Here is a 25,278-nt window from a genome sequence, read left to right as displayed (position 1 = left end):
TTGGTGGGACTTACGTTTATATGTATGTGGATCACGAATCGTGCCTTTAAAACTCTGAGGAGATAACAGATAAATGACTTGTAAGATGAATTTTCTGCAGCGCAGCAGTTTAAATGAGAGGCCTAAACAAAGACATGATGTGTTCCCTGCAGAGACAGCTCCTCTGATAGGTGGTGACGTGATAGCTCATTTAAAGCAGCCTCTCTGTTACTGTCTTTTGTTTCTTTTTGAAGGAAGATTAAAGGATATCTAGTGCCATTTGATATTTCCACAGGACGGTCGTACTGTTGAGCAGCATTGTGCGAGATTTGTGGGGTGGGTGTTGGGAATCCATTCAAACACAGCTTATCAAAGTCCACAAGGGACTGCACCCAGGGGTTTGTGGGTAATATTCAGTAACACGGAGACTGCGTTTGTGTATTTATTTTTGCCCCCTATCTCTGCCTTCATTTCAATTTACCACTAGTATGAGCCTGTCACAGGCAGCGTGTGGACTCAGTCATGTTTGTGGTGACGGTTCTGATATGAATCTCTTCTCTTCTAGGTGTACACCAGATATGGGAAATGTTACACTTTTAATGGCAACAAGACCACATCCAGGAAAACCAAGCAGGGCGGAATGGGAAACGGACTGGAGATCATGTTGGATATTCAGCAAGATGAGTATCTGCCCATATGGAGAGAGACAAGTGAGTCTCCAAATATTTGTCCAATGGAGTCCCATCCGATCGGTTACACCACAACATACATGTTTGGGCTTAAATCATAAAGGACCTGCACAGAACAGACTAACATTACACTTCCAGAGCCTGAAAATGTGATTTGTAAAAGGACATTCCAAATCAAAACACACTGAGATGTCAGATTTGTGCTTGTATTGTAGTTGTCACTGAGTATTAGTCCCTACTGGCTTATTTTTCAAACATGACTGAAATATGGTTTGCACTTAGCATCAAAGTGAGACCAAGCTGTCAGCTGAGGCAGCCATGTGGAATTCCTTTGTACTCCCCCTTTGTAACACTCGGTGCTTGTGCTCTGTTTCATCCTCAAGATGAGACGTCCCTGGAGGCCGGCATTCGAGTTCAGATCCACAGTCAGGACGAGCCTCCCTACATCCACCAGCTGGGTTTCGGAGTCTCTCCGGGCTTCCAGACCTTTGTTTCATGTCAGGAGCAGAGGGTAGGTCTTCTTCATCACGCTCCTTCCACCCGTCGGCCCCCGGTGGCTCCGGCTGAGCTCTAATAAATCTTTGTGTGCTTAGCTGACCTACCTGCCCCAGCCCTGGGGGAACTGCCGTTCCACCGGCAAAGAGAAGTTCCCAGGGTACGACACATACAGCATCAGCGCCTGTCGTCTGCTTTGTGAGACCAACGAGGTGCTGCGAGTGTGTAGCTGCAGGATGGTGCACATGCCTGGTAAGAGCGCTGCATACATGTCATATTTACAGCCAAGCTACCAGGTGGTACAAGGGAAAAATGGAGTCACACCAAATAACATCACATATATTAGGAACTCTCCTGAGTTAAAGGGGTTAGATGTAGTAGTGATATTCTAAACTCATGTACGAATCCACCTTATGTGTCCACAGACCGCATCAGTCACTGAATAAAATATAGAAGTCATAGTTTACACACATCTGTTTTATGGTTTCATCTCAGGTTTTATTCTTTAGACTAAAACTCAGTCAGTCAAAATAACACTTATCGTCATGTGCTGCGTCAGCTGATAGTTTATATCATAGCTCCATTAGCTTAGCTCCGTTCGCTTAGCTCTGTTAGCTTAGCTGTGTTTTTAGACTAAAACAGCCACAGTAAAACCACTAATCCCCTCTGTTAGCTTAACTCTGCTAGCTTAGCTGTGATTTTAGTTTAACGGCCGACAGGCTGTAAGCTGTTGTTGTCATGCGGCGTCTGTCGTTGTCGTCGTCTGTAGACCGTTACAAAACTTTCAATCGTCGTCTTCTCTGAAACTACAGTTCCGATTGACGTCAAACTTGGTATACAGCTTATGTATGATGATGTCAGCAAAAGTTAGTGAAATTATTTGGATCTGGATCTGATTCTGGATTTGGTGCCACTTTGAAAAATGTCCCCATTATCAGAGACAGGAAGTGGATGGATGTAAACTCAGTAAATCTAAATGATCTCCAGTGTAAATGTCTCCAGTCCAGCCCTGATGGGGAGATGACCCAAACAGAATGTCCACATGCTGATCAGGATCTTCTTCTGGATCTGGAACTGACGCAAAATTTAACATGGGCTCTAATGGGGAAAACATTTCAGTCGTCTTCTTCTCTGAAACTCCAGTTCTGATTGACTTCAAACCTGGTATACAGCTTCTGTATGATGATGTCAACACAAGGGATTGAAATTATTTCCATCTGGATCTGATTCTGGATTTGGTGCCACTTTGAAAAATGTTCCCATTGTAACAGATAGGAAGTGGATTGATCCAATAAATAAGTATCAATGATATCAAGTGTGAATTTGAGTTTTTTACAGATCTGATTGAATATGACCAAAACATGGGCTATTTCTGTAATAGAATAAATACACAGAACTGGGGGAGAATAAATGGATCTGGATACATTTACCTAAGCTTTGAATCTGGCCGCTAAGATACAGGGACACTGGTCTGATTTTTAGAGTAAAACAGCCACAGTAAAACCCCTAATCCCTCGGTTAGTTTAGTTCTGTTACCTTAGCTCTGTTAGTTTAGCTGTGTTTTTTAGACTAAACAGCCACAGTAAAACCCCTAATCCCTCGGTTAGTTTAGTTCTGTTACCTTAGCTCTGTTAGCTTAGCTGTGTTTTTAGACTAAAATAGCCACAGTAAAACCCCTAATCCCTCGGTTAGTTTAGTTCTGTTACCTTAGCTCTGTTAGCTTAGCTGTGTTTTTAGACTAAAATAGCCACAGTAAAACCCCTAATCCCTCTGTTAGGTTAGCTCTGTTAGCTTAGCTGTGTGTATTAGAAACTCTGTCATTTTCCATCCAACTGCATCTCTTCATTTAAAACTGAGTCCAGTGAAAAAAAAACAAAAAACAACTACAGGGATTCCACGATGTATTTAAGTGCTGTTAGTGTATTTAAGTGCTGTTAGTGTATTGAAGTGCTGTTAGTGTATTTAAGTGGCGTTAGAGTATTTAAGTGCTGTTAGTGTATTTAAGTGACGTTAGTGTATTTAAGTGGTGTTAGTGTATTTAAGTGGCGTTAGTGTATTTAAGTGGTCTTAGTGTATTTAAGTGGTGCTAGTGTATTTAAGTGGTCTTAGTGTATTTAAGTGGCATTAGTGTATTTAAGTGGTGCTAGTGTATTTAAGTGGTCTTAGTGTATTTAAGTGGCATTAGTGTATTTAAGTGCTGTTAGTGTATTTAAGTGGTGCTAGTGTATTTAAGTGGTCTTAGTGTATTTAAGTGGCATTAGTGTATTTAAGTGGTCTTAGTGTATTTAAGTGGCATTAGTGTATTTAAGTGCTGTTAGTGTATTTAAGTGGCGTTAGAGTATTTAAGTGCTGTTAGTGTATTTAAGTGGCATTAGTGTATTTAAGTGGTCTTAGTGTATTTAAGTGGCATTAGTGTATTTAAGTGGTCTTAGTGTATTTAATTGGTCTTAGGGTATTTAAGTTGTGTTAGTGTATTTAAGTGGTGCTAGTGTATTTAAGTGGTCTTAGTGTATTTAAGTGCTGTTAGTGTATTTAAGTGGTCTTAGCGTATTTAAGTGGAGTTAGTGTGTTTAAGTGCTGTTAGTGTATTTAAGTGCTGTTAGTGTATTTAATTGGTCTTAGTGTATTTAAGTGCTGTTAGTGTATTTAATTGGTCTTCGTGTATTTAAGTGGTGTTAGTGTATTTAAGTGGTGTTGGTGTATTAAAGTGATGTTAGTGCATTTAAGTGGTGTTAGTGTATTTAAGTGCTGTTAGTGTATTTAATTGGTCTTAGTGTATTTAAGTCCTGTTAGTGTATTTAATTGGTCTTCGTGTATTTAAGTGGTGTTGGTGTATTTAAGTGCTGTTAGTGTATTTAAGTGGTGCTAGTGTATTTAAGTGGCCTTAGTGTATTTAAGTGCTGTTAGTGTATTTTATTGGTCTTAGTGTATTTAAGTGGTGTTAGTGTATTTAAGTGGTGTTGGTGTATTTAAGTGATGTTAGTGTATTTAAGTGGCATTAGCGTATTTAAGTGATGTTAGTGTATTTAACTGCTGTTAGTGTATTAAGTGGTGTTAGTGTATTTAAGTGGTCTTAGTGTATTTAGGTGGTGTTAGTGTATTTAAGTGGTCTTGTGTATTTAAGTGCTGTTAGTGTATTTAAGTGGTCTTTGTGTATTTAAGTGCTGTTAGTGTATTTAAGTGGTCTTTGTGTGTTTAAGTGCTGTTAGTGTATTTAAGTGGTCTTTGTGTATTTAAGTGGCATTAGTGTATTTAAGTGCTGTTAGCGTATTTAAGTGGTCTTAGTGTATTTGAGTGGTGTTAGTGTATTTAAGTGGTCTTTGTGTATTTAAGTGCTGTTAGTGTATTTAAGTGGTCTTAGTGTATTTAAGTGGTGTTAGTGTATTTAAGTGCTATTAGTGTATTTAAGTGGCGTTAGTGTATTTAAGTGGCGTTAGTGTATTTAAGTGGTGTTAGTGTATTTAAGTGGTCTTAGTGTATTTAAGTGGTGTTAGTGTATTTAAGTGGTGCTAGTGTATTTAAGTGGTCTTTGTGTATTTAAGTGCTGTTAGCCTATTTAAGTGGTCTTAGTGTATTTAATTGGTCTTAGTGTATTTAAGTGGTGTTAGTTTATTTAAGTGGTGCTAGTGTATTTAAGTGGTCTTAGTGTATTTAAGTGCTGTTAGTGTATTTAAGTGGTCTTAGTGTATTTAAGTGCTGTTAGCCTTGTTAAGTGGTCTTAGTGTATTTAAGTGCTGTTAGCCTATTTAAGTGGTCTTAGTGTATTTAAGTGCTGTTAGCCTTTTTAAGTGGTCTTAGTGTATTTAATTGGTCTTAGTGTATTTAAGTGGTGTTAGTGTATTTAAGTGGTCTTAGTGTATTTAATTGGTCTTAGTGTATTTAATTGGTCTTAGTGTATTTAAGTGGTCTTAGTGTATTTAAGTGGTGTTAGTGTATTTAAGTGGTCTTTGTGTATTTAAGTGCTGTTAGCCTATTTAAGTGGTCTTAGTGTATTTAAGTGGTGCTAGTGTATTTAAGTGGTCTTAGTGTATTTAAGTGCTGTTAGCCTATTTAAGTGGTCTTAGTGTATTTAAGTGCTGTTAGCCTATTTAAGTGGTCTTAGTGTGTTTGAGTGGTGTTAGGGTTAACCCTAACCCTATCCCTCATGCCTGACCTTCAGCCTGTATGTGGACTGGACTGTCCACTCACTGTCCACTGACTCTGCGGACCATGTGAGTCTCGATAACAGCTTGGAAATGTTAGTGTTTGTGTAAATGTGTTAATGCTCTTTCATGACCTGTGTAGATGTTTTTGTATTTGGTAGTAAAAGCGCTTAGTTAATGAGAGTGTAACGAGCATAAACATGGTTATAGGTGAATAAGCAGCAGTAGAGTGGTAATAATATGAGGACAGGACTGTTAAGACTAATTAATAAAGACTAAAGTTTATCAGGGCGGCATAAAGACATAATGACAGAAGCTAGACTAGTGTGGATGGTCTTTTATGGGGACCCCTGTCACTACAGTCCCATCCTGTTAAAGACAGGATGTGTCATCAAGGAGTTCTTGGACTGAGTCACTGAATCCAAACTGTTGGACTGAGTCATTGAATCCAAACTGTTGGACTGAGTCATTGAATCCAAACTGTTGGACTGAGTCACTGAATCCAAACTGTTGGACTGATTCACTGAATCCAAACTGTTGGACTGATTCACTGAATCCAAACTGTTGGACTGATTCACTGAATCCAAACTGTTGGACTGATTCACTGAATCCAAACTGTTGGACTGATTCACTGAATCCAAACTGTTGGACTGAGTCATTGAATCCAAACTGTTGGACTGAGTCACTGAATCCAAACTGTTGGACTGATTCACTGAATCCAAACTGTTGGACTGATTCACTGAATCCAAACTGTTGGACTGATTCACTGAATCCAAACTGTTGTCTGAGTCACTGAATCCAAACTGTTGGACTGATTCACTGAATCCAAACTGTTGGACTGATTCACTGAATCCAAACTGTTGGACTGATTCACTGAATCCAAACTGTTGGACTGAGTCACTGAATCCAAACTGTTGGACTGAGTCACTGAATCCAAACTGTTGTCTGAGTCACTGAATCCAAACTGTTGGACTGATTCACTGAATCCAAACTGTTGGACTGATTCACTGAATCCAAACTGTTGGACTGAGTCACTGAATCCAAACTGTTGGACTGAGTCACTGAATCCAAACTGTTGTCTGAGTCACTGAATCCAAACTGTTGGACTGATTCACTGAATCCAAACTGTTGGACTGATTCACTGAATCAAAACTGTTGTCTGAGTCACTGAATCCAAACTGTTGGACTGATTCACTGAATCCAAACTGTTGGACTGATTCACTGAATCCAAACTGTTGGACTGATTCACTGAATCCAAACTGTTGGACTGATTCACTGAATCCAAACTGTTGTCTGAGTCACTGAATCCAAACTGTTGGACTGATTCACTGAATCCAAACTGTTGGACTGATTCACTGAATCCAAACTGTTGTCTGAGTCACTGAATCCAAACTGTTGGACTGAGTCACTGAATCCAAACTGTTGGACTGAGTTCCTGAATCCAAACTGTTGGACTGAGTTCCTGAATCCAAACTGTTGGACTGAGTTCCTGAATCCAAACTGTTGGACTGATTCACTGAATCCAAACTGTTGGACTGATTCACTGAATCCAAACTGTTGTCTGAGTCACTGAATCCAAACTGTTGGACTGATTCACTGAATCCAAACTGTTGTCTGAGTCACTGAATCCAAACTGTTGGACTGAGTTCCTGAATCCAAACTGTTGGACTGAGTTCCTGAATCCAAACTGTTGGACTGATGCGTCTGAAGCGGCCATGTTTGAGACGGCAGCGTTGTAAATGAAGGCAGGGAACTCATCAGTTTTCTGCCAGTTTTCCACAGTGCAGCTGTCATTCACAGCCTTACGGAGCACAATTAGTAGGAAAAACCAGGGATTAACATGAATAAACCACATTTAACTGGAAGCAAACATTGAACTAAAAAGTCATTTGAGCACACTGTGATGGAAAAGCACTGATGCATTCAGCATTTGGATATATTTGGAGAAAATCCCTTCATCATGGTCTGGAATATAAGTGGTTCTCCGCTTACACATTTACATATCAGTCAGACACTTTAAACATCCATTTACAAGCTGTAATGGGCGGACCAAAGGGCGGTTCTGAACAAAAAAGGCTGATCATATGAGTGTGACTGTGGAGACGGTGAAGTGGTCACGTATGTACTCAGTTTAGACACTCAAAGATAACAAACCCAAAGATAATAACCTAACCCAAAGATAATAACCTAACCCAAAGATAATAAACCCGAAGATAATAACCTAACCCAAAAATAATAAACCCAAAGATAATAACCTAACCCAAAGATAATAAACCCAAAGATAATAACCTAACCCAAAGATAATAAACCCGAAGATAATAACCTAACCCAAAAATAATAAACCCAAAGATAATAACCTAACCCAAAGATAATAAACCCAAAGATAATAACCTAACCCAAAGATAATAAACCCGAAGATAATAACCTAACCCAAAGATAATAACCTAACCCAAAGATAATAAACCCGAAGATAATAACCTAACCCAAAGATAATAAACCCGAAGATAATAACCTAACCCAAAAATAATAAACCCAAAGATAATAACCTAACCCAAAGATAATAAACCCAAAGATAATAACCTAACCCAAAGATAATAAACCCGAAGATAATAACCTAACCCAAAGATAATAACCTAACCCAAAGATAATAAACCCAAAGATAATAACCTAACCCAAAGATAATAAACCCAAAGATAATAACCTAACCCAAAGATAATAAACCCAAAGATAATAACCTAACCCAAAGATAATAAACCCGAAGATAAAAACCTAACCCAAAGATAATAACCTAACCCAAAGATAATAAACCCAAAGATAATAACCTAACCCAAAGATAATAACCCGAAGATAATAACCTAACCCAAAAATAATAAACCCAAAGATAATAACCTAACCCAAAGATAATAAACCCAAAGATAATAACCTAACCCAAAGATAATAAACCCAAAGATAATAACCTAACCCAAAGATAATAAACCCGAAGATAATAACCTAACCCAAAGATAAGAAACCCAAAAATAATAACCTAACCCAAAGATAATAATCCCAAAGATAATAACCTAACCCAAAAATAATAAACCCAAAGATAATAACCTAACCCAAAGATAATAAACCCGAAGATAATAACCTAACCCAAAAATAATAAACCCAAAGATAATAACCTAACCCAAAGATAATAAACCCAAAGATAATAACCTAACCCAAAGATAATGACCTAACCCAAAGATAATAAACCCAAAGATAATAACCTAACCCAAAGATAATAAACCCGAAAGATAATAACCTAACCCAAAAATAATAAACCCAAAGATAATAACCTAACCCAAAGATAAGCAACCCAAAGATAATAACCTAACCCAAAGTTAATAACCTAGCCCAAAGATGAGAAACCCAAAGATAATAACCTAACCCAAAGATAAGCAACCCAAAGATAATAACCGAACCCAAAGATAAGAAACCCAAAGATAATAACCTAACCCAAAGATAAGAAACACCAGGATAATAACCTAACCCAAAGATAAGAAACCCAAAGATAATACCTAACCCAAAGATAAGAAAACCCAAAGATAATAACCTAACCCAAAGATAAGACACCCAAAGATAATACCTAAACCCAAAGATAGAACCTAACCCAAAGATAAGACACCCAAAGATAATAACCTAACCCAAGATAATAAACCCAAAAACAATAACCTAACCCAAAGATAATACACCCGAAGATAATAACCTAACCCAAAAATAATAACCTAACCCAAATATAATAAACCCGAAGATAATAACCTAACCCAAAAATAATAACCTAACCCAAAGATAATAAACCCGAAGATAATAACCTAACCCAAAAATAATAACCTAACCCAAACATAATAATCCCGAAGATAATAACCTAACCCAAAAATAATAACCTAACCCAAAGATAATAAACCCAAAGATTATAACCTAACCCAAAGATTATAACCTAACCCAAAGATAATAAACCCAAAGATAATAACCTAACCCAAAGATTATAACCTAACCCAAAAATAATAAACCCAAAGATAATAACCTAACCCAAAGATAATAACCTAACCCAAAGATAATAAACCCAAAGATAATAACCTAACCCAAAGATAATAAACCTGAAGATAATAACCTAACCCAAAGATAATAACCTAACCCAAAGATTATAAACCCAAAGATAATAACCTAACCCAAAGATAATAACCTAACCAAAAGATAATAACCCAAAGATAATAACCTAACCCAAAAATAATAAACCCAAAGATAATAACCTAACCCAAAGATAAGCAACCCAAAGATAATAACCTAACCCAAAGTTAATAACCTAACCCAAAGATAAGAAACCCAAAGATAATAACCTAACCCAAAGATAAGCAACCCAAAGATAATAACCTAACCCAAAGATAAGAAACCCAAAGATAATAACCTAACCCAAAGATAAGAAACCCAAGGATAATAACCTAACCCAAAGATAAGAAACCCAAAGATAATAACCTAACCCAAAGATAAGAAACCCAAAGATAATAACCGAACCCAAAGATAATAACCTAACCCAAAGATAAGACACCCAAAGATAATAACCTAACCCAAAGATAATAAACCCAAAGATAATAACCTAACCCAAAGATAATAACTTAACCCAAAGATAAGAAACCCAAAGATAATAACCTAACCCAAAGATAATAATCTAACCCAAAGATAAGAAACCCAAAGATAATAACCTAACCCAAAGATAAAAAACCCAAAGATAATAACCTAACCCAAAGATAATAAACCCAAAAACAATAACCTAACCCAAAGATAATAAACCCGAAGATAATAACCTAACCCAAAGATAATAAACCTGAAGATAATAACCTAACCCAAAAATAATAACCTAACCCAAATATAATAAACCCGAAGATAATAACCTAACCCAAAAATAATAACCTAACCCAAAGATAATAAACCCGAAGATAATAACCTAACCCAAAAATAATAACCTAACCCAAACATAATAATCCCGAAGATAATAACCTAACCCAAAAATAATAACCTAACCCAAAGATAATAAACCCAAAGATTATAACCTAACCCAAAGATTATAACCTAACCCAAAGATAATAAACCCAAAGATAATAACCTAACCCAAAGATAATAAACCCAAAGATAATAACCTAACCCAAAGATAATAACCCGAAGATAATAACCTAACCCAAAGATAAAAACCTAACCCAAAAATAATAACCTAACCCAAAGATTATAAACCCAAAGATAACCTAACCCAAAGATAATAACCTAACCAAAAGATAATAACCCAAAGATAATAACCTAACCCAAAGATTATAACCTAACCCAAAGATTATAACCTAACCCAAAGATAATAAAACCAAAGATAATAACCGAACCCAAAGATAATAAACCCGAAGATAATAACCAAACCCAAAGATAAAAACCTAACCCAAAGATAATAACCTAACCCAAAGATAATAAACCCAAAGATAATAACCTAACCCAAAGATAATAACCCGAAGATAATAACCTAACCCAAAGATAACAAACCAAAGATTATACCTAACCCAAAGATAATAAACCCGAAGATAATAACCTAAAACAAAAATAATAACCTAACCCAAAGATAATAAACCCAAAGATAATAACCTAACCCAAAGATAATAACCCGAAGATAATAACCTAACCCAAAGATAATAAACCCAAAGATAATAACCTAACCCAAAGATAATAAACCCAAAGATTAAAACCTAACCCAAAGATAGTAAAGCCAAAGATAATAACCTAACCCAAAGATAATAAACCCAAAGATAATAAACCCAAAGATAACAAACCCAAAGATGATAACCTAACCCAAAGATAATAACCCTAACCAGAGATAATAAACCCAAAGATAATAACCTAACCCAAAGATAATAAATCCAAAGATAATATCCTAACCCAAAGATAATAACCTAACCCAAAGATAATGACCTAACCCAAAGATAATAAACCCAAAGATAATAACCCTAGCCAAAGATAATAAACCCAAAGATAATAACCCTAACCCAAAGATAATAAACCCAAAGATAATAACCCTAACCCAAAGATAATAAACCCAAAGATAATAACCCTAACCCAAAGATAATAAACCCAAAGATAATAACCCTTACCCAAAGATAATAAAACCAAAGATGATAACCCTAACCAAAGATAATACCCAAAGATAATAACCCTAACAGTAACAGTATGTATATTCATGAACAATATTAACAGTATGTATATTTATGAACTCAAGTCTGTTAAAAATAGTGCATTTATGGTTTGATAAATATTGGAATAAATACTGTTCTGTTGTTGCAAGAACATACTGACTAATGATATAATGACTTTCTTTATGAATAAGCTCAGGACCATAAGGTAGGTTTGGTTTTTTTTTTCACAAAACAAAGGTGCATTAATGATCTAACTTTTCATGTTATTTACACAAACTTTGTTCAGGACATCAGGTCTGGATAATTGCTCCGTTTCAGGAATAATTTTTATTACAACAATTTCTCCAATGACTTAGAACCAGGCCTGTAGAATGTGAATGGGTTATGTGAATAGACGATAAGGGCTTGGAGAGGGGCTTGGAGAGCAGCACAACCACTTAGATCCTTGTGATGATGTATAACACTGGATATTACATTCGTTACATCAGATATAATAATAAATGTGGCAGCGTTTCGGGGCCAGTTGCCTAGTTTGGCTTTAGAAGAGATCATCTGTCAACTAGGGGTAGCCCCCACTGGCTCCCTGCACCTATCCATAATCAATAGAATTTATTGGTGCATATTAAATGTTATGAAATTCCTTCAAAAATAGCTGGTTCAAAACTCACCAAGGGAGCTTGAGGCCAACTTGTGAATTGGAAATCCTTTTACAGCCTCGATGTGACAACCCAGTATCAATGAGCAGTAGCAGCAGTGTGCTTTGTACGGTATCTAATGGATGTGTCTGTTCTGCCAGCAGTCCTCTGTAGCCTCTGCAGCTGGGTCGCAGTTTGCTGTTGCTGCTTTTGTTGTTCAGATTTATTATGTTAGTGTGTTTTTTGCAGCAGAACACTAACCCAGATAGTGTTTGCAGTCTTATTGTTATCTGCATGTGACTACATAATCCCATAAGTGTGTTTTGTACTAGTTTTATTAGTCTTGTTGCAATCCTACTGCCTTTTTTTGGCATGCTAGCTCAGCAGCATGGCTCTTGGGATGCCAGTTAGCTGGTGAGTCACTGGTCAGTCCACTACTTTGTTCCAGAAAAAAATATTGCAATACTTACTAGATGGAGTCCTGTGAATGTACAGACAATGACAGTCCTGAGAGAATGAATTCTAATCCTAATGACTCCAAGTTGTTTGTCCTTGTAAGCCACTGTATCACACTCTTGTCCCTGCTGCTCTCATGGACCTGCTCTTTTGATTACATGGACTTTCTGTATCCCTTGGCAGGATACTGCAAAAAAAGACAGTATTTGAGGGATTTCTATCAAATCTGGTGCTCACAAAGACACATAGATATGCAATGCGCCACCATGTGTCTGTTTTAAAGTATTTTATGTGTTCCACTCAGGACTCCTGACCCATGGTTAGGGTTAGGCTAGCCCTAGCCCAGGGGTGGGCAATCATGGTCCTCAAGGGCCGGTATTCTGCATGTTTTAGATGTTTCCCTCTTCCAACACACCTGGTTCACATGATAAGTCTATCCTCAAGCTCTACTGAAGCCTGATAATGACCTTCAGGTATGCTGGAAGAGGGAAACATGTCAAACATGCAAGATACCGGCCCTCGAGGACCAGGATTGCCCACCCCTGCCCTAGCCCTAGCCCTAGCCCTAACCCTAACCTTGGTGTTGGAGGGTTAAGGTAAGGCCATCCCTAACCCTAACCCTCTAACACTGTAGAAGCAAAACTGTGTTTTCCCAGATCCTTTGCTTCCGTATGAATATTTCATTGTCAGCCCCTTTCTCTATTTGGATATCCCTGGAAAAAACATTAAGTTATTTTTATTCTTGATGTCTGGACTGTTGCACACACTGCAGAGTTGGAGCTTTTAACTTCACACTCAAACTATTTTGAGAGTATGATCTGTTCTTTTTCTCCCAAAATAATGTGCCAAGATTTATCTGGTGTCAGATCAATACTTTGAGATGGAGATTGAAATTCATTTGATTCACGGCTGAAGGGAAATGAAGCAGTCAAATAAAAACCCAAGCATACACAGCCTTGTGGTGAAGGCAGTAGAAGTCTATTTGTGTTGTTAATCCGTACAGATTCACTCCTCCCAACTTCATTTGACTGCGTGTTAATTAACACCTCTAAGTGACTGGGAAAGCGACTTCCACAAAACATTAACCCTGCGAACATTTCACAGACAGACAAACACACCTCTGCCAATTAATTGCAGCCCTGATGAATGCCTGTCATCAGAGGCCTGGGCAGTATGTTTGTCTGCCACAAAGGGACTCATTGATTGGTTTTTAAAGACTTTCTAAATATGCCTAACGGGTGGAGCCAACATGCTCCATTTGTCAGTGCAATCAAGGACAGACGTCCACGACGGCCCAGGCGCCGTGGATGGAAGTGTCCGTCGTGTGCCTGGCTGCCTTCATTTGGAGATGAATGATAAGCTGTGGAGGGTTGTTCATAGCCGTGGTTCCTCATTGCAGCAGACACGGGTCACTGATCATTTTGTTTCTGATTGATCAGACTCATTTTCTGTTCTCCTCTCCAGGAACTGCAGATATCTGCCCTCCCAGTAAAATCAACTGTGTTGACAAAGCACTTGGTAAGAAACAATCTTCCTTCATTTCTTTTCTCATTACAATAGATTCCCCCAAAGGGAAATGGAAACACAATCAGTAAATATGATAAGGATTTTTTTCCCTTCGTAATACAAATACCTAGAGGTACTGTGGATATTTGAAATGACTTTTCCTCATTGTGATTGAGTCCTTTGAGTTGGGTGGCTGCACCGTCTCCATTGTTGAACTGTTCTTATTAAAGTCTTTTCCTGCATATCTAAATCCACCACCTTCAGCCTCCACTCTGACCTCCAGCACACATCACCACTGAACAAAGACTCTTTGGTTTCAGACACATTACTGCCGTCACAGTCAAAAAGGACACTTTTATAGTCATAGCGACATAGAAGTACAATTACAATTTCTCTGGCAAATAAGTGAGAAATTTAATTATGTCTCTTCACAGGATTCACCCCCTATTTAAACATGGATGAATGAAATCTTAGATATATCCACCAAGAATGGACCGTATTGGTTGGTCATATTCCTGACTCAAATTGTGTGAATAACCGCTCCCTTTATCAAAAGTAATACATTAAAATACCATTTATATATTTAGATATTAAAGGTTTTTTTGTGCCACTTCAGACAAAGAATAGCATCCGTCCTGCTCCTGCATCCAAGTAACCTAACTGTTGGAGTAATAAACTACATAAATCATCAGGTTATAATTACAGTTCTCCATCTCCCTGTTTTTGTCTGGGTTGAATGCATTTAGTGTTTCAAAGGAGAGACTGGGAAAAGCTATTTACTCTGCAGTTTGCTTCGTTGGCTTGTTTTTGGAGTTGGGATTGTGTAGTTCATGCCTGCATGTTAATTGAATCTGAATCCAGGTGCTTTTTGCTCCCAAAGTAACAATTACACAAGTGTACATCATTTATTCTCTTTGCAAATACAATAACTGCAGTGGCTGGCAATTCAATGATATTATTACACAAACAAATCATCTTGTATCTGTATCATTTTTGCAAACTATATTAAATAATGAATACACAGTGGAGTTTTTTTTCACCATGTTTACACAGTAGCCTTGACTGGATTTTACAGTCTAACCTAACTCCACTGTTTTGTTTCACATTTATATTATTGCCATGTTGTTCCCTCCTGGATGATTGAAACAAAAATGGCAGTAAAAGCAGAGCTAACATTGCACAGAAACCCAGAAACATAAATGCTAATGAATGCAATTGTCACTGTATCTTCTACATATGTATAGACAATTCCTTTGCAAAAACATTCTTCCTAACAGCTTGATGAGTTGGTTATGTCACTGTTGTATCACCAGCTTGTTGCAATGCCTAAAAAAGTCGCTAAAACAAATGAATGCTGCACACAGTGTGTTTATTCCTTTGATCCAGAATAGCTCCGGTGTTGCTTTTCCTTCCAGATCCTGGGTAGTTAGTCCTCTTCCTCTGCAAATGATAGTCAACAGATCTGCATTGAAACTGAGCCGGTGTATATCCATTCAGCCACTGTTTACATGTTCTTCCAGCTCAGCTACAGAAGAACAGTGGGGATACCTGTCCATGCGAAACGCCCTGTAATCTCACCCGCTACGGTAAAGAGCTCTCCATGGTCAAAATCCCCAGCAAAGGCTCTGCTCGCTACCTCTCCAGGAAATATGACAAGTCAGAGGACTACATCAGGTAGGTTACCGACCCAAACGTCCACCTTTAACCCATGAAGACCCAAACTTGAACCCTTCAAGACCCAAATGTCCACCTTTAACCCATAAAGACCCAAACGTCCACCTTTAACCCATAAAGACCCAAACGTCCACCTTTAACCCTTCAAGACCCAAACGTCCACCTTTAACCCTTCAAGACCCAAACGTCCACCTTTAACCCATAAAGACCCAAACGTCCACCTTTAACCCTTACAGACCCAAATGTCCACCCTTAACCCTTAAGGACCCTAACGTCAACCTTTAGTATTAGTAGTAGTAATAGTAGTGGTAGTGTGTCAGTTTTTAACACTGTGCCTTGGTGTGTTTTCCAGAGATAACTTCCTGGTGTTGGATATCTTCTTTGAAGCTCTGAACTATGAAACCATCGAACAGAAGAAAGCCTATGATGTGGCCGGTTTATTAGGTACGATCATTTTGCTCCCTTTTTTCTGAACCTTTTGGACAGGGGTGCTGGGTGCTGGGCGTTGGGTGCTGGGTGTTGGGTGCTGGGTGTTGGGTCCTGGGCGTTGGGTGCTGGGCGTTGAGTGCTGGGTGTTGGGCGCTGGGTGTTGGATGTTGGGTACTGGGCGTTGGGTGCTGGGCGCTGGGTGTTGGATGTTGGGTGCTGGGCGTTGGGTGCTGGGTGTTGGGTGCTGAGTGTTGGGTGCTGGGTGTCGGGTGCTGGGTGCAGGGTGTTGGGTGCTGGGTGTTGGGTGCTGAGTGTTGGGTGCTGGGTGTTGGATGCTGGGTGTTGGGTGCTGAGTGTTGGGTGCTGGGTGTTGGGTGTTGGGTGTTGGGTGCTGAGTGTTGGGTGTTGGGTGCTGGGTGTTGGGTGCTGAGTGTTGGGTGCTGGGTGTTGGGTGCTGAGTGTTGGGTGCTGGGTGTTGGGTGCTAGGTGTTGGGTGTTGGGTGTTGGGTGCTGAGTGTTGGGTGTTGGGTGCTGGGTGTTGGGTGCTGAGTGTTGGGTGCTGGGTTTTGGGTGTCGGGTGCTGGTGTCGGGTGCTGGGTGCAGGGTGCAGGGTGTTGGGTGCAGGGTGTTGGGTGCTGGGTGTTGGGTGCTGGGTGCTGGATGTTGGGTGCTGGGTGTTGGTAGGACATGAACGGTGCTGCTGTGGTGGATGCTGTGTGTTTTCAGGGCCAACAGGTACTTGTACTGTGCTCTGAAATGCTGTGTTGATTCCAGGGGACATCGGTGGGCAGATGGGCTTGTTCATTGGAGCCAGTATCCTGACATTCTTAGAAATACTGGATTACATCTATGAGGTACGCTGTCACTCACTCTGACCACAGAAAGCCACACAAACAATCCAAACACATCAGCTGGTGCCTAATCAGGTCTTTGTTTTTATTTTGTCAAAGTCCTTGTTTTTTTGTTTTGTTTTGTTTTGTTTTGTTTAGCGTGGAGGTTATTTGTGGCAGATATCTGTGTGTGCTCTTCCTCAGACAGACACTTTTGCCAATCTAAGGACTGGCAGTGCAAATGTTATCACTTATTATGCATGTGAGGAGGTTTTATTTGATTTCCAGGCTGGAGAAACTAATATCCGCTGGGGACGGAGCCCAAGACATGTTCCTAACACTGATCATGAAACAATCTCCTGCCTCAGCTGCATCCACTTTAAACTTTCTAAGCAGCTCGTCTGCTGCTGCCAAAAACACATGAATAAACCCAATCAGAGGCAGGTTTTCTAATGCACACATCATAACCAATGAACTCCTCACTGTGCTGCATCTCTTGTCTCCACCCTCATCTCCTCCCACCCTCCCACCCTCCGCCATACGGTGGATGGAACTAGGTGATCAAACACCGGCTACAACGTCTGCTGAGGCCGCAGAAAGACGACAAGAAGAACAAACAGCAGACCAGCACTGTAGCAACAGTGGGTCTGGAGGAGATGAAAGCAAAGGTACAGTAACGGCACCTGCACCGCCTTCCACAAACTCCACCATGTTCCTGCAGAGCTGGGAGGGCCTCAGGGAAACACAAGGGCATCATTCACAGGGAAGCAAATTAATATTTGGCCTCTTCTAAAACATTAACGAGTGTAATGTTCCAAAGGAATGTCCTGACCACTGTCAACACAACATCCTAAGCCCAACCCTGGAGCCTGGTTTGGTTATTGCACAAGTTTATTGTGAAGTGGCTGATATCGCAACAATAGACCTCTGTCATTTATGAATTACACATCTATATTATAAAAGCCAAGTGGCCTGTGAGTGTGTGTGTGTGTGTGTGTGTGTGTGTGTCTGAGGATTCACACTAAGTCCCTATACTTGTGTATTTTTGCTCAGTGAATGAATATATATATTAAAAAAATATATATATATATATATATATATAATATATATTATGTACACACACACACACACACACACACACTTGAGGGTCTTGTCTGGTCATTGGGGGCCATTTTCTTGATATATTCCTGGAGGTTTTCTGTTTCCTCCTGGACAGTAGCTCTGACACTTACTAGTCCTCAGTTTTGCGTACAGCCTCAGGATGCTGGACTTCAGCTGAAACCCTGCTTGTCTCCAGGTCTGGTACTTTGTTGTTTAGCCATGACAAACAGGAGGTAGTTGCGTTCCTGTACACTATGCACTAGTTGAGTCCCCCAGGACTTCCTGATCGTCTCTCAGGTCAGCTGTCCTTGTATTCAGTCTGTCTGTCTTTAGGGCTTGGTCCCCAATCTCCATATTTGGGGGTTATGGTGAAACAACCCCCAAGCTGACTTGTTGTCCCCCTTGCCGTAGCATCTTTGTACCGTGGATGAGGTCCAACGCTGTACCTCATCAGTCTATAGCTATGATAGAAACTTTTTAGTGCGGATATTTGAACACTGAGCTAACAGCTGTTTCTTAGTGAGGATGGTGGGGTTTCGAAGATCTGACTCATCCTATAAAAATTCTGTTGAGTTTTAAGTTTGTTAATGTTGAGTTTTTACTGAGGTCATGGTCTGTGCTAACGCTAACATGCGAAGTTAGCCTGTATGCTATCCTGTGGTTAAAATGCCTTATTGTGTGTGTGCTAACACTAACATGCTAAGTTAGCCTGTATGCTATCCTGTGGTTAAAATGCCTTATTGTGTGTGTGCTAACGCTAACATGCGAAGTTAGCCTGTATGCTATCCTGTGGTTAAAATGCCTTATTGTGTGTGTGCTAACACTAACATGCTAAGTTAGCCTGTCTGCTGTCCTGTGGTTAATGCCTTATTGTGTGTGTTCTCAGAGCAGAGCTTGGCAGACACACAGTGTTCACAGATAAACACTGTTTTCTGATTGGACCACAGTCCTACAATAGGAAAACTCCAATGGTCCATTATCTATCTCCGTACCAGTCCAGTCCAATTACAGAATGAATAAACTGATAAAGGTTAGCACCACTCATGGAAGTAGCCTATCCAAGCTAACACCAACCTTTAAACCTAAATGTCAGTTTTCACAGTAATACAGTCAGTCCTTTCATTGGTCAACTCCACTACTCAGAAGTAGAACACACACAACAGTACACACCGTAGTGACACAATGGGTGGGTGGGGCTTGTTTTAGATTTTCTATGCTCACTGTTGTTTGTTCCATTGAATAACATGACAGTGCTCAGTTCATTTGGAGCTATTCAGGCTTACATGAACCACATGATCACCGGAGTGGAACATCGGAACATCAAAGAATGTCGTAACTCTCTTTATAGGGCTCTGATCACAGACTGGACTGTAGACCAGAGGCATGATGGGTAATACTGACCCACAGACTGGACTGTAGACCAGAGGCATGATGGGTAAATACTGACCCACAGACTGGACTGTAGACACTAAGCATGATGGGTAATACTGACCCACAGACTGGACTGTAGACCAGAGGCATGATGGGTAATACTGACCCACAGACTGGACTGTAGACAAGAGGCATGATGGGTAATCGCTTTATCCACCTCTCTCCATCCCTCTGGACCAGGGTCAACGTGGACTCCTCAGACCACATGAGGTTTTTCCATTGAAACACAGTCCAGTCTTAATGCAAACTGATGGATGTTTAAGGAATGTGCGTCAGTTAAAGGCAGTGTTTTCCAACCACTGTGCCCATGAGAAATCATCAGGTGTGTTGTGGAATTTCACCTGACTGGTGTAAGAGCAGCGTACATAGGACAAGCACGCACCAGTGATCCACCACAACAACACGCTCCTGTTTCCCTTTGCAAAAATAAAAGTGAAAGTAAACCACCTCCATGCAGTGTGTTCGGTTGATAAAGCCCCCCTCACTAGTGATGCGCAGATTAGCAGGTTACTCACAAACCCCAGGTATCGGGTTGGTGCGGGAGAGATATGCCTCCCATACTATTATACGACGGACCTCAAAGCTGGGGGTCTGTCCAAGGGGTCACAGACGCACCCCTATCAGCATTCTTGTTCCAAACGCCAGTGCACCCCCAGTGTGCACCCCCGATGTGCCGCCCCCCCCCCCCCCCCCCCCCCCCCCCCACACACACACACACACACACACACAAGGAGAGTGTCTAGTGACTGCTGCCAAGGAGTTCCCCATTGTGGAAAGCAAAGCTGCTGCGCTTGTGTTTCCTTTGACCATCCTACTGTATGTGTGTGAGGTGGACTCTAAAAACATGACTGATATAAAGACAAAACAGACTCAGAGCTGTCGAGGAACATTCATGAGTGTCTTTGTTCAATTCCTGCAAGAATATCAGCTTTGTGTTCAACTAAACAGGCCCAGGTTTCACACTGAGGAAGTACACTGAGACCAGATTTGCATTATATTTACAGAAATAGACCTTTAGTGACATTTTTGTTTGGTGGTGTTCCTTGGGATTTTTCTAATGTAAAATATGTGCTATGGCTCAAAACGGTTGGAAACTCTGAGTAAAAGGGTTAAAGAAGTGTGTGCTCTGTCAAACCCAGGTGGGTGCTTTTTTACACCACACTCTGTATAAATACGTCTACAACAGCGGAATAACCAGAGTGTATAAAATGAAAATTTACCCAAGGCATTTGGGCTTTCAGATTACTCTTTCAAATCAAACCATAGCAAAAATATTGGTTAATGCAAATTGTGCAAAATGGATTTAGAAGACCAGATGTGCTTTAATTAATGAGCCTCACAAGGATTTCTTCTAATATTTCTGAAAATATGATTTTCTGAGTCATTAATTCGGTTTTATCCTGTTTGTTTAGTTTGGAGATAAACAGAGAGTTAAAAGCCTCGTGGGTTTTAACTGTACCTGTTCACTATCCTTATCTACACAATAATATTCAACTATTACTTAAAATATGAGAATATTCTGAATTTGATATAAATAACTTATTTAATTAGTGCTTGTTCCAAATGTAATATTTTCTCAGTAAGACATGGGGGATATGCTGATATCATTCAGGTTTTAGGAACGTTCTTTCAACATGTGTGCAGTTTATTTATTTTAAGCCCTATTTGTATAGAACTAGTTTTACTTATAGATGTTTGTAATGTGCAATAATTGCGGGAGTTGTCTTTGATCTTAATCCCACGCAAATCGTCCATGTCTGTAATTTGTAAAGGACAAATTCCACCACAAATCCTATGTAATCTGTGCAATTTGATGGGATATTCCATTTATTTTGTATTCTCTGTGCATTTATTCAACTTATGTCCTGCTCAGAAACCATGAGGACTGTCCTGGAGATGATGAGTTCAAGTTTTAAAAGTATTTTGGTGCATATTCAGGAGGTTCATGTCATAAACTAGCATGGATATTCACTGAAAGAGCAAACTTAAATCCTCCAAAAAACCAACAGCTCAAAAGATAATGAGATGGATGACATGTACGTCAGCTACGGTCAGGAAACATTTTTCCATCTTTCAACAGTTTCCTGTCAGTGGTGAGCCTGCCCTGGACATCAGAACTGGGGAATGATGTCAGTACATCCAAGTGAAAACAGACTTGCTTGTCCAATTCACCTCATGAAACAACAGAACGGGGTTCATTTCCAGGTTCTACCAGTCCCACATGGAGGAGGCTGTAATGGGGTGTTTCCACAGGTTGTGATGTACGGCCTCTTACCTATTTTATGAGTTAGGGGTTAGGGTCAGGGGTCACAGGGTCAGGGTTCAAAGGGTTAGGGTCAGGTTCACAGGGTCAGGGGTCACAGGGTTAGGGTCAGGGTTCACAAGGTTAGGGTTCACAGGATCAGGGTTCACAGGGTCAGGGTCAAGGTTCACAGGGTCAGGGTTCACAGGGTTAGGGTTCACAGGGTCAGGGTTCACAAGGTCAGAGTTCACAGGGTCAGGGTTCACAGGGCCAGGGTTCACAGGGTTAGGGTTCACAGGGTCAGGGTTCACAGGGTCAGAGTTCACAGGGTCAGGGCTCACAGGGCCAGGGTTCGCAGGGTCAGGGTTCACAGGGTTAGGGTCAAGGTTCACAGGGTCAGGGTTCACAGGGTCAGGTTCACAGGGTTAGGGTTCACAGGGTCAGGGTTCACAGGGTTAGGGTTCGCAGGGTCAGGGTTCACAGGGTCAGAGTTCACAGGGTCAGGGCTCACAGGGCCAGGGTTCACAGGGTCAGGGTTCACAGGGTTAGGGTCAAGGTTCACAGGGTCAGGGTTCACAGGGTCAGGGTTCACAGGGTTAGGGTTCACAGGGTCAGGGTTCACAGGGTCAGAGTTCACAGGGTTAGGGTTCACAGGGTCAGGGTTCACAGGGTCAGAGTTCACAGGGTCAGGGCTCACAGGGCCAGGGTTCGCAGGGTCAGGGTTCGCAGGTAGGGTCAGGGTTCGCAGGGTCAGGGGTCACAGGGTTAGGGTCAGGGTTCACAATGTTAGGGTTTACAGGGTTAGGGTTCACAGGATCAGGGTTCACAGGGTCAGGGTTCACAGGGTAAGAGTTCACAGGGTCAGGGCTCACAGGGTCAGGGTTCACAGGGTCAGGGTTCACAGGGTCAGAGGTTCACAGGGTCAGGGTTCACAGGGTCAGGGTTCACAGGGTCAGAGTTCACAGGGTCAGGGCTCACAGGGCCAGGGTTCACAGGATCAGGGTTCACAGGTCAGGGTTCACAGGGTCAGGGTCACAGGGTCAGAGTTCACAGGGGTCAGGGCTCACAGGGTCAGGGTTCGCAGGGTTCTTCTTCAAAGTAAACTCAGTCACATATTTTGACATTTGGTCAAAATAACACTTATATAAGCCTTATAATCTTCTGCTACGTCAGCTGATAGTTACATTATAGCTCTGTTAGCTTAGCTCTGTTAGCTTAGCTGTGTTTTTAGACTCAAACATCCACAGTAAACAACCACTAATCCTCTGTTTTCTGTTGGTTTGTGTTGTCAATACTGAACTAAAGATCTGTTTGAATCCAACAAACAGGGTCAGAACTGTCCACAGTTTAGTCTGAACCACGGATCAACAAACAGAAACTTAGCAAGATAAGACATCCCATAATTACCGTGTACCTTCATCAGCCTCAGAGTCAAACTCACACATGTAGAAGAAACTGACATTTCCATCCAACTCCATTCTTGTCACTTTCTTTGACTGTAAAGATTGTTTCTTAATGGTTCTCAGCCAATTGGATCACTTTCTGATGCTTAGCTCAAAGGCCCTGTGGTGTTTGTTTCATCACCATGGGAGACCGGCAGACTGACTCACTACTACCTGTAGTGGTCATATTCACTTCCTGTATGTACAATCCAATCCATTGGCATTTTTGGCAGAACTTCAGAACTATAAATTCTAAACACTAATGATAATTTTATGTATTTTTTTTAATATTTCAAAGTAGAATTACTACTTATAGCTGTAGCTTGTTTAATGGAAGCCAGAATATTAGTGGAATATTCATGTTCATTTGCCATTAGTAGGAATACTGTCTGTTTTGTAACAAGGGTCTAAAACAGAATATTTTGTTCAATGACTTTGTCTCATTATAGCATTGATAATAATAATACATTGGTTTTATATAGCACTTTTCGAAGTACTCAGAGACACTTTACAATAAGCAGCCAAGGGACGAACACACAACAACGTGGTAAAAACAGATACAGAGTTAATACAAAAGGGCAAACAGAGAACAGTCATATTGTAACCATATATTATGCTGTGTTCCAGGCAACCCGTAACTCGTGTTTGTCCAACCTTCTACCAGTGTAAATGCTCTGGAATGTTCAGTCAAACCTGGGACTTCCACTCGTGAACTCGTACTAGATCCATGTTCTCCCAGTTCTGAGTTCTGACATCATGTAGCAATGGTGCCCCCCCGTGGATGTGGTGTTTATGCAGATTGTTTATTAAAACAAGGTATTGCTCTGATATTATTTATCTGTAAATGTTCTGTATAATCAGCAGCTGCTCTAGTGTTAGCTAGTTTTCAGTCCAGTGAGTGACAGAATAAATTAATTCCAAATACGTATTCAAATATACAAATAACAGAACATCAAAGGTAGAACAGCTTCTCTTGCCTTATGCGCTGTTTTTTCTCCTCTGTTTCCCTCAGATAAGCAAAGAGCAAACACCTTTGCGATAGAAATGATTGTAAATGAGCACGTCCACCATGCTGGTTTGTTTACATCTAGCTTCCACAATTCCTTGTGCTCAGGCAGTTTGGCATGACTGGCCTGGAACGTTACAAGTCGTGAGTCGTGGTTTGAAGTCGTGACTTACGGGCTCAAAAAACGGCCTGGAACGCAGCATTACTATAATATAACTGTACTGATGTTTGTTCACCTGATTTATCGTCGCTGTGTTTTCAACAGGAGCCCAATGACATGACGCGGAGTCATCCGGAGGGGGCGTACGCCAACACCATCCTGCCCATGAACCACCACCCCCACCCCCACCACCATCACACAGGGCACCATGGAGTGTTTGAGGACTTCGCCTGCTAGAGCCGACCATCATCTCCAGTCCTGGTGACACCAAAAGATCAAAGTGTGTGTGTGTGGTTCTCGCTAACAGAGCCTCGGCGTTTCTTGTCAGTCCTTTGTTGTCACCAGTGAAAAAGCTACAGCCAAAGTCGAACATAACTTGTGCTGCTAAAAAAAACCCACTTAAACATACAGTACGTAGGCACAAATTGGACACCGCTTTTTCCTTTTCTTCTGTCCGGATGGGACCCCTCTCAACTTCGCCCCGCTTTAAGTCGGGCACTTTGTGATTCAGGACCAGCTTTTGGTACGTGATCATGACAAGGGAACACGAGGAGGACTGCATGTCACCTTGATCCAGAAAAGGAAAACTATGATTTATTTATTCAACTAGCATCTCAGCTGCTAGATTTTGTTTAGTTTTTCTATCTGTATCCCCCGATTTACTTACCTCTTCTCCAACTATTCCTCCACACTGTACCATATCAAGCCATCACACATCATAAATTATGTAATTATTTAAAGATATGCTATTATCTACATGTTCTATTGTATACAAGAATACTTTGGTGAGCAAATCTTATTGGTGTCACATCCATCCATCCAGAGGGGAATAATTTAGGCTGAAATGTATGACATTAGAAGATCTAGCGACATCTT

The 25,278-nt window shown here is 40.5% G+C and overlaps 1 protein-coding gene across 1 annotated transcript; it reads left to right on the top strand.

Annotated features, from left to right (window-relative positions):
- Positions 1-538: 538 nt before the first annotated feature.
- LOC115412987 (acid-sensing ion channel 4-A-like) lies at positions 539-24,767 on the top strand. Its single transcript, XM_030125693.1, has 9 exons — positions 539-689; positions 1,052-1,179; positions 1,262-1,415; positions 14,046-14,099; positions 15,608-15,761; positions 16,114-16,205; positions 16,965-17,044; positions 17,578-17,688; positions 24,508-24,767. Exons 1-9 carry the CDS (start codon positions 620-622, stop codon positions 24,637-24,639), a joined length of 975 nt encoding a protein of 324 aa, XP_029981553.1. The 5' UTR covers positions 539-619; the 3' UTR covers positions 24,640-24,767.
- Positions 24,768-25,278: the final 511 nt, after the last annotated feature.

Source organism: Sphaeramia orbicularis, chromosome 21 (genome assembly GCF_902148855.1).
Source record: "Sphaeramia orbicularis chromosome 21, fSphaOr1.1, whole genome shotgun sequence".
Lineage (NCBI taxonomy): Eukaryota > Metazoa > Chordata > Actinopteri > Kurtiformes > Apogonidae > Sphaeramia > Sphaeramia orbicularis.
The sequence above is the reverse complement of the archived record's forward strand: the minus strand, read 5'-3'. Positions and strand labels throughout refer to the sequence as shown.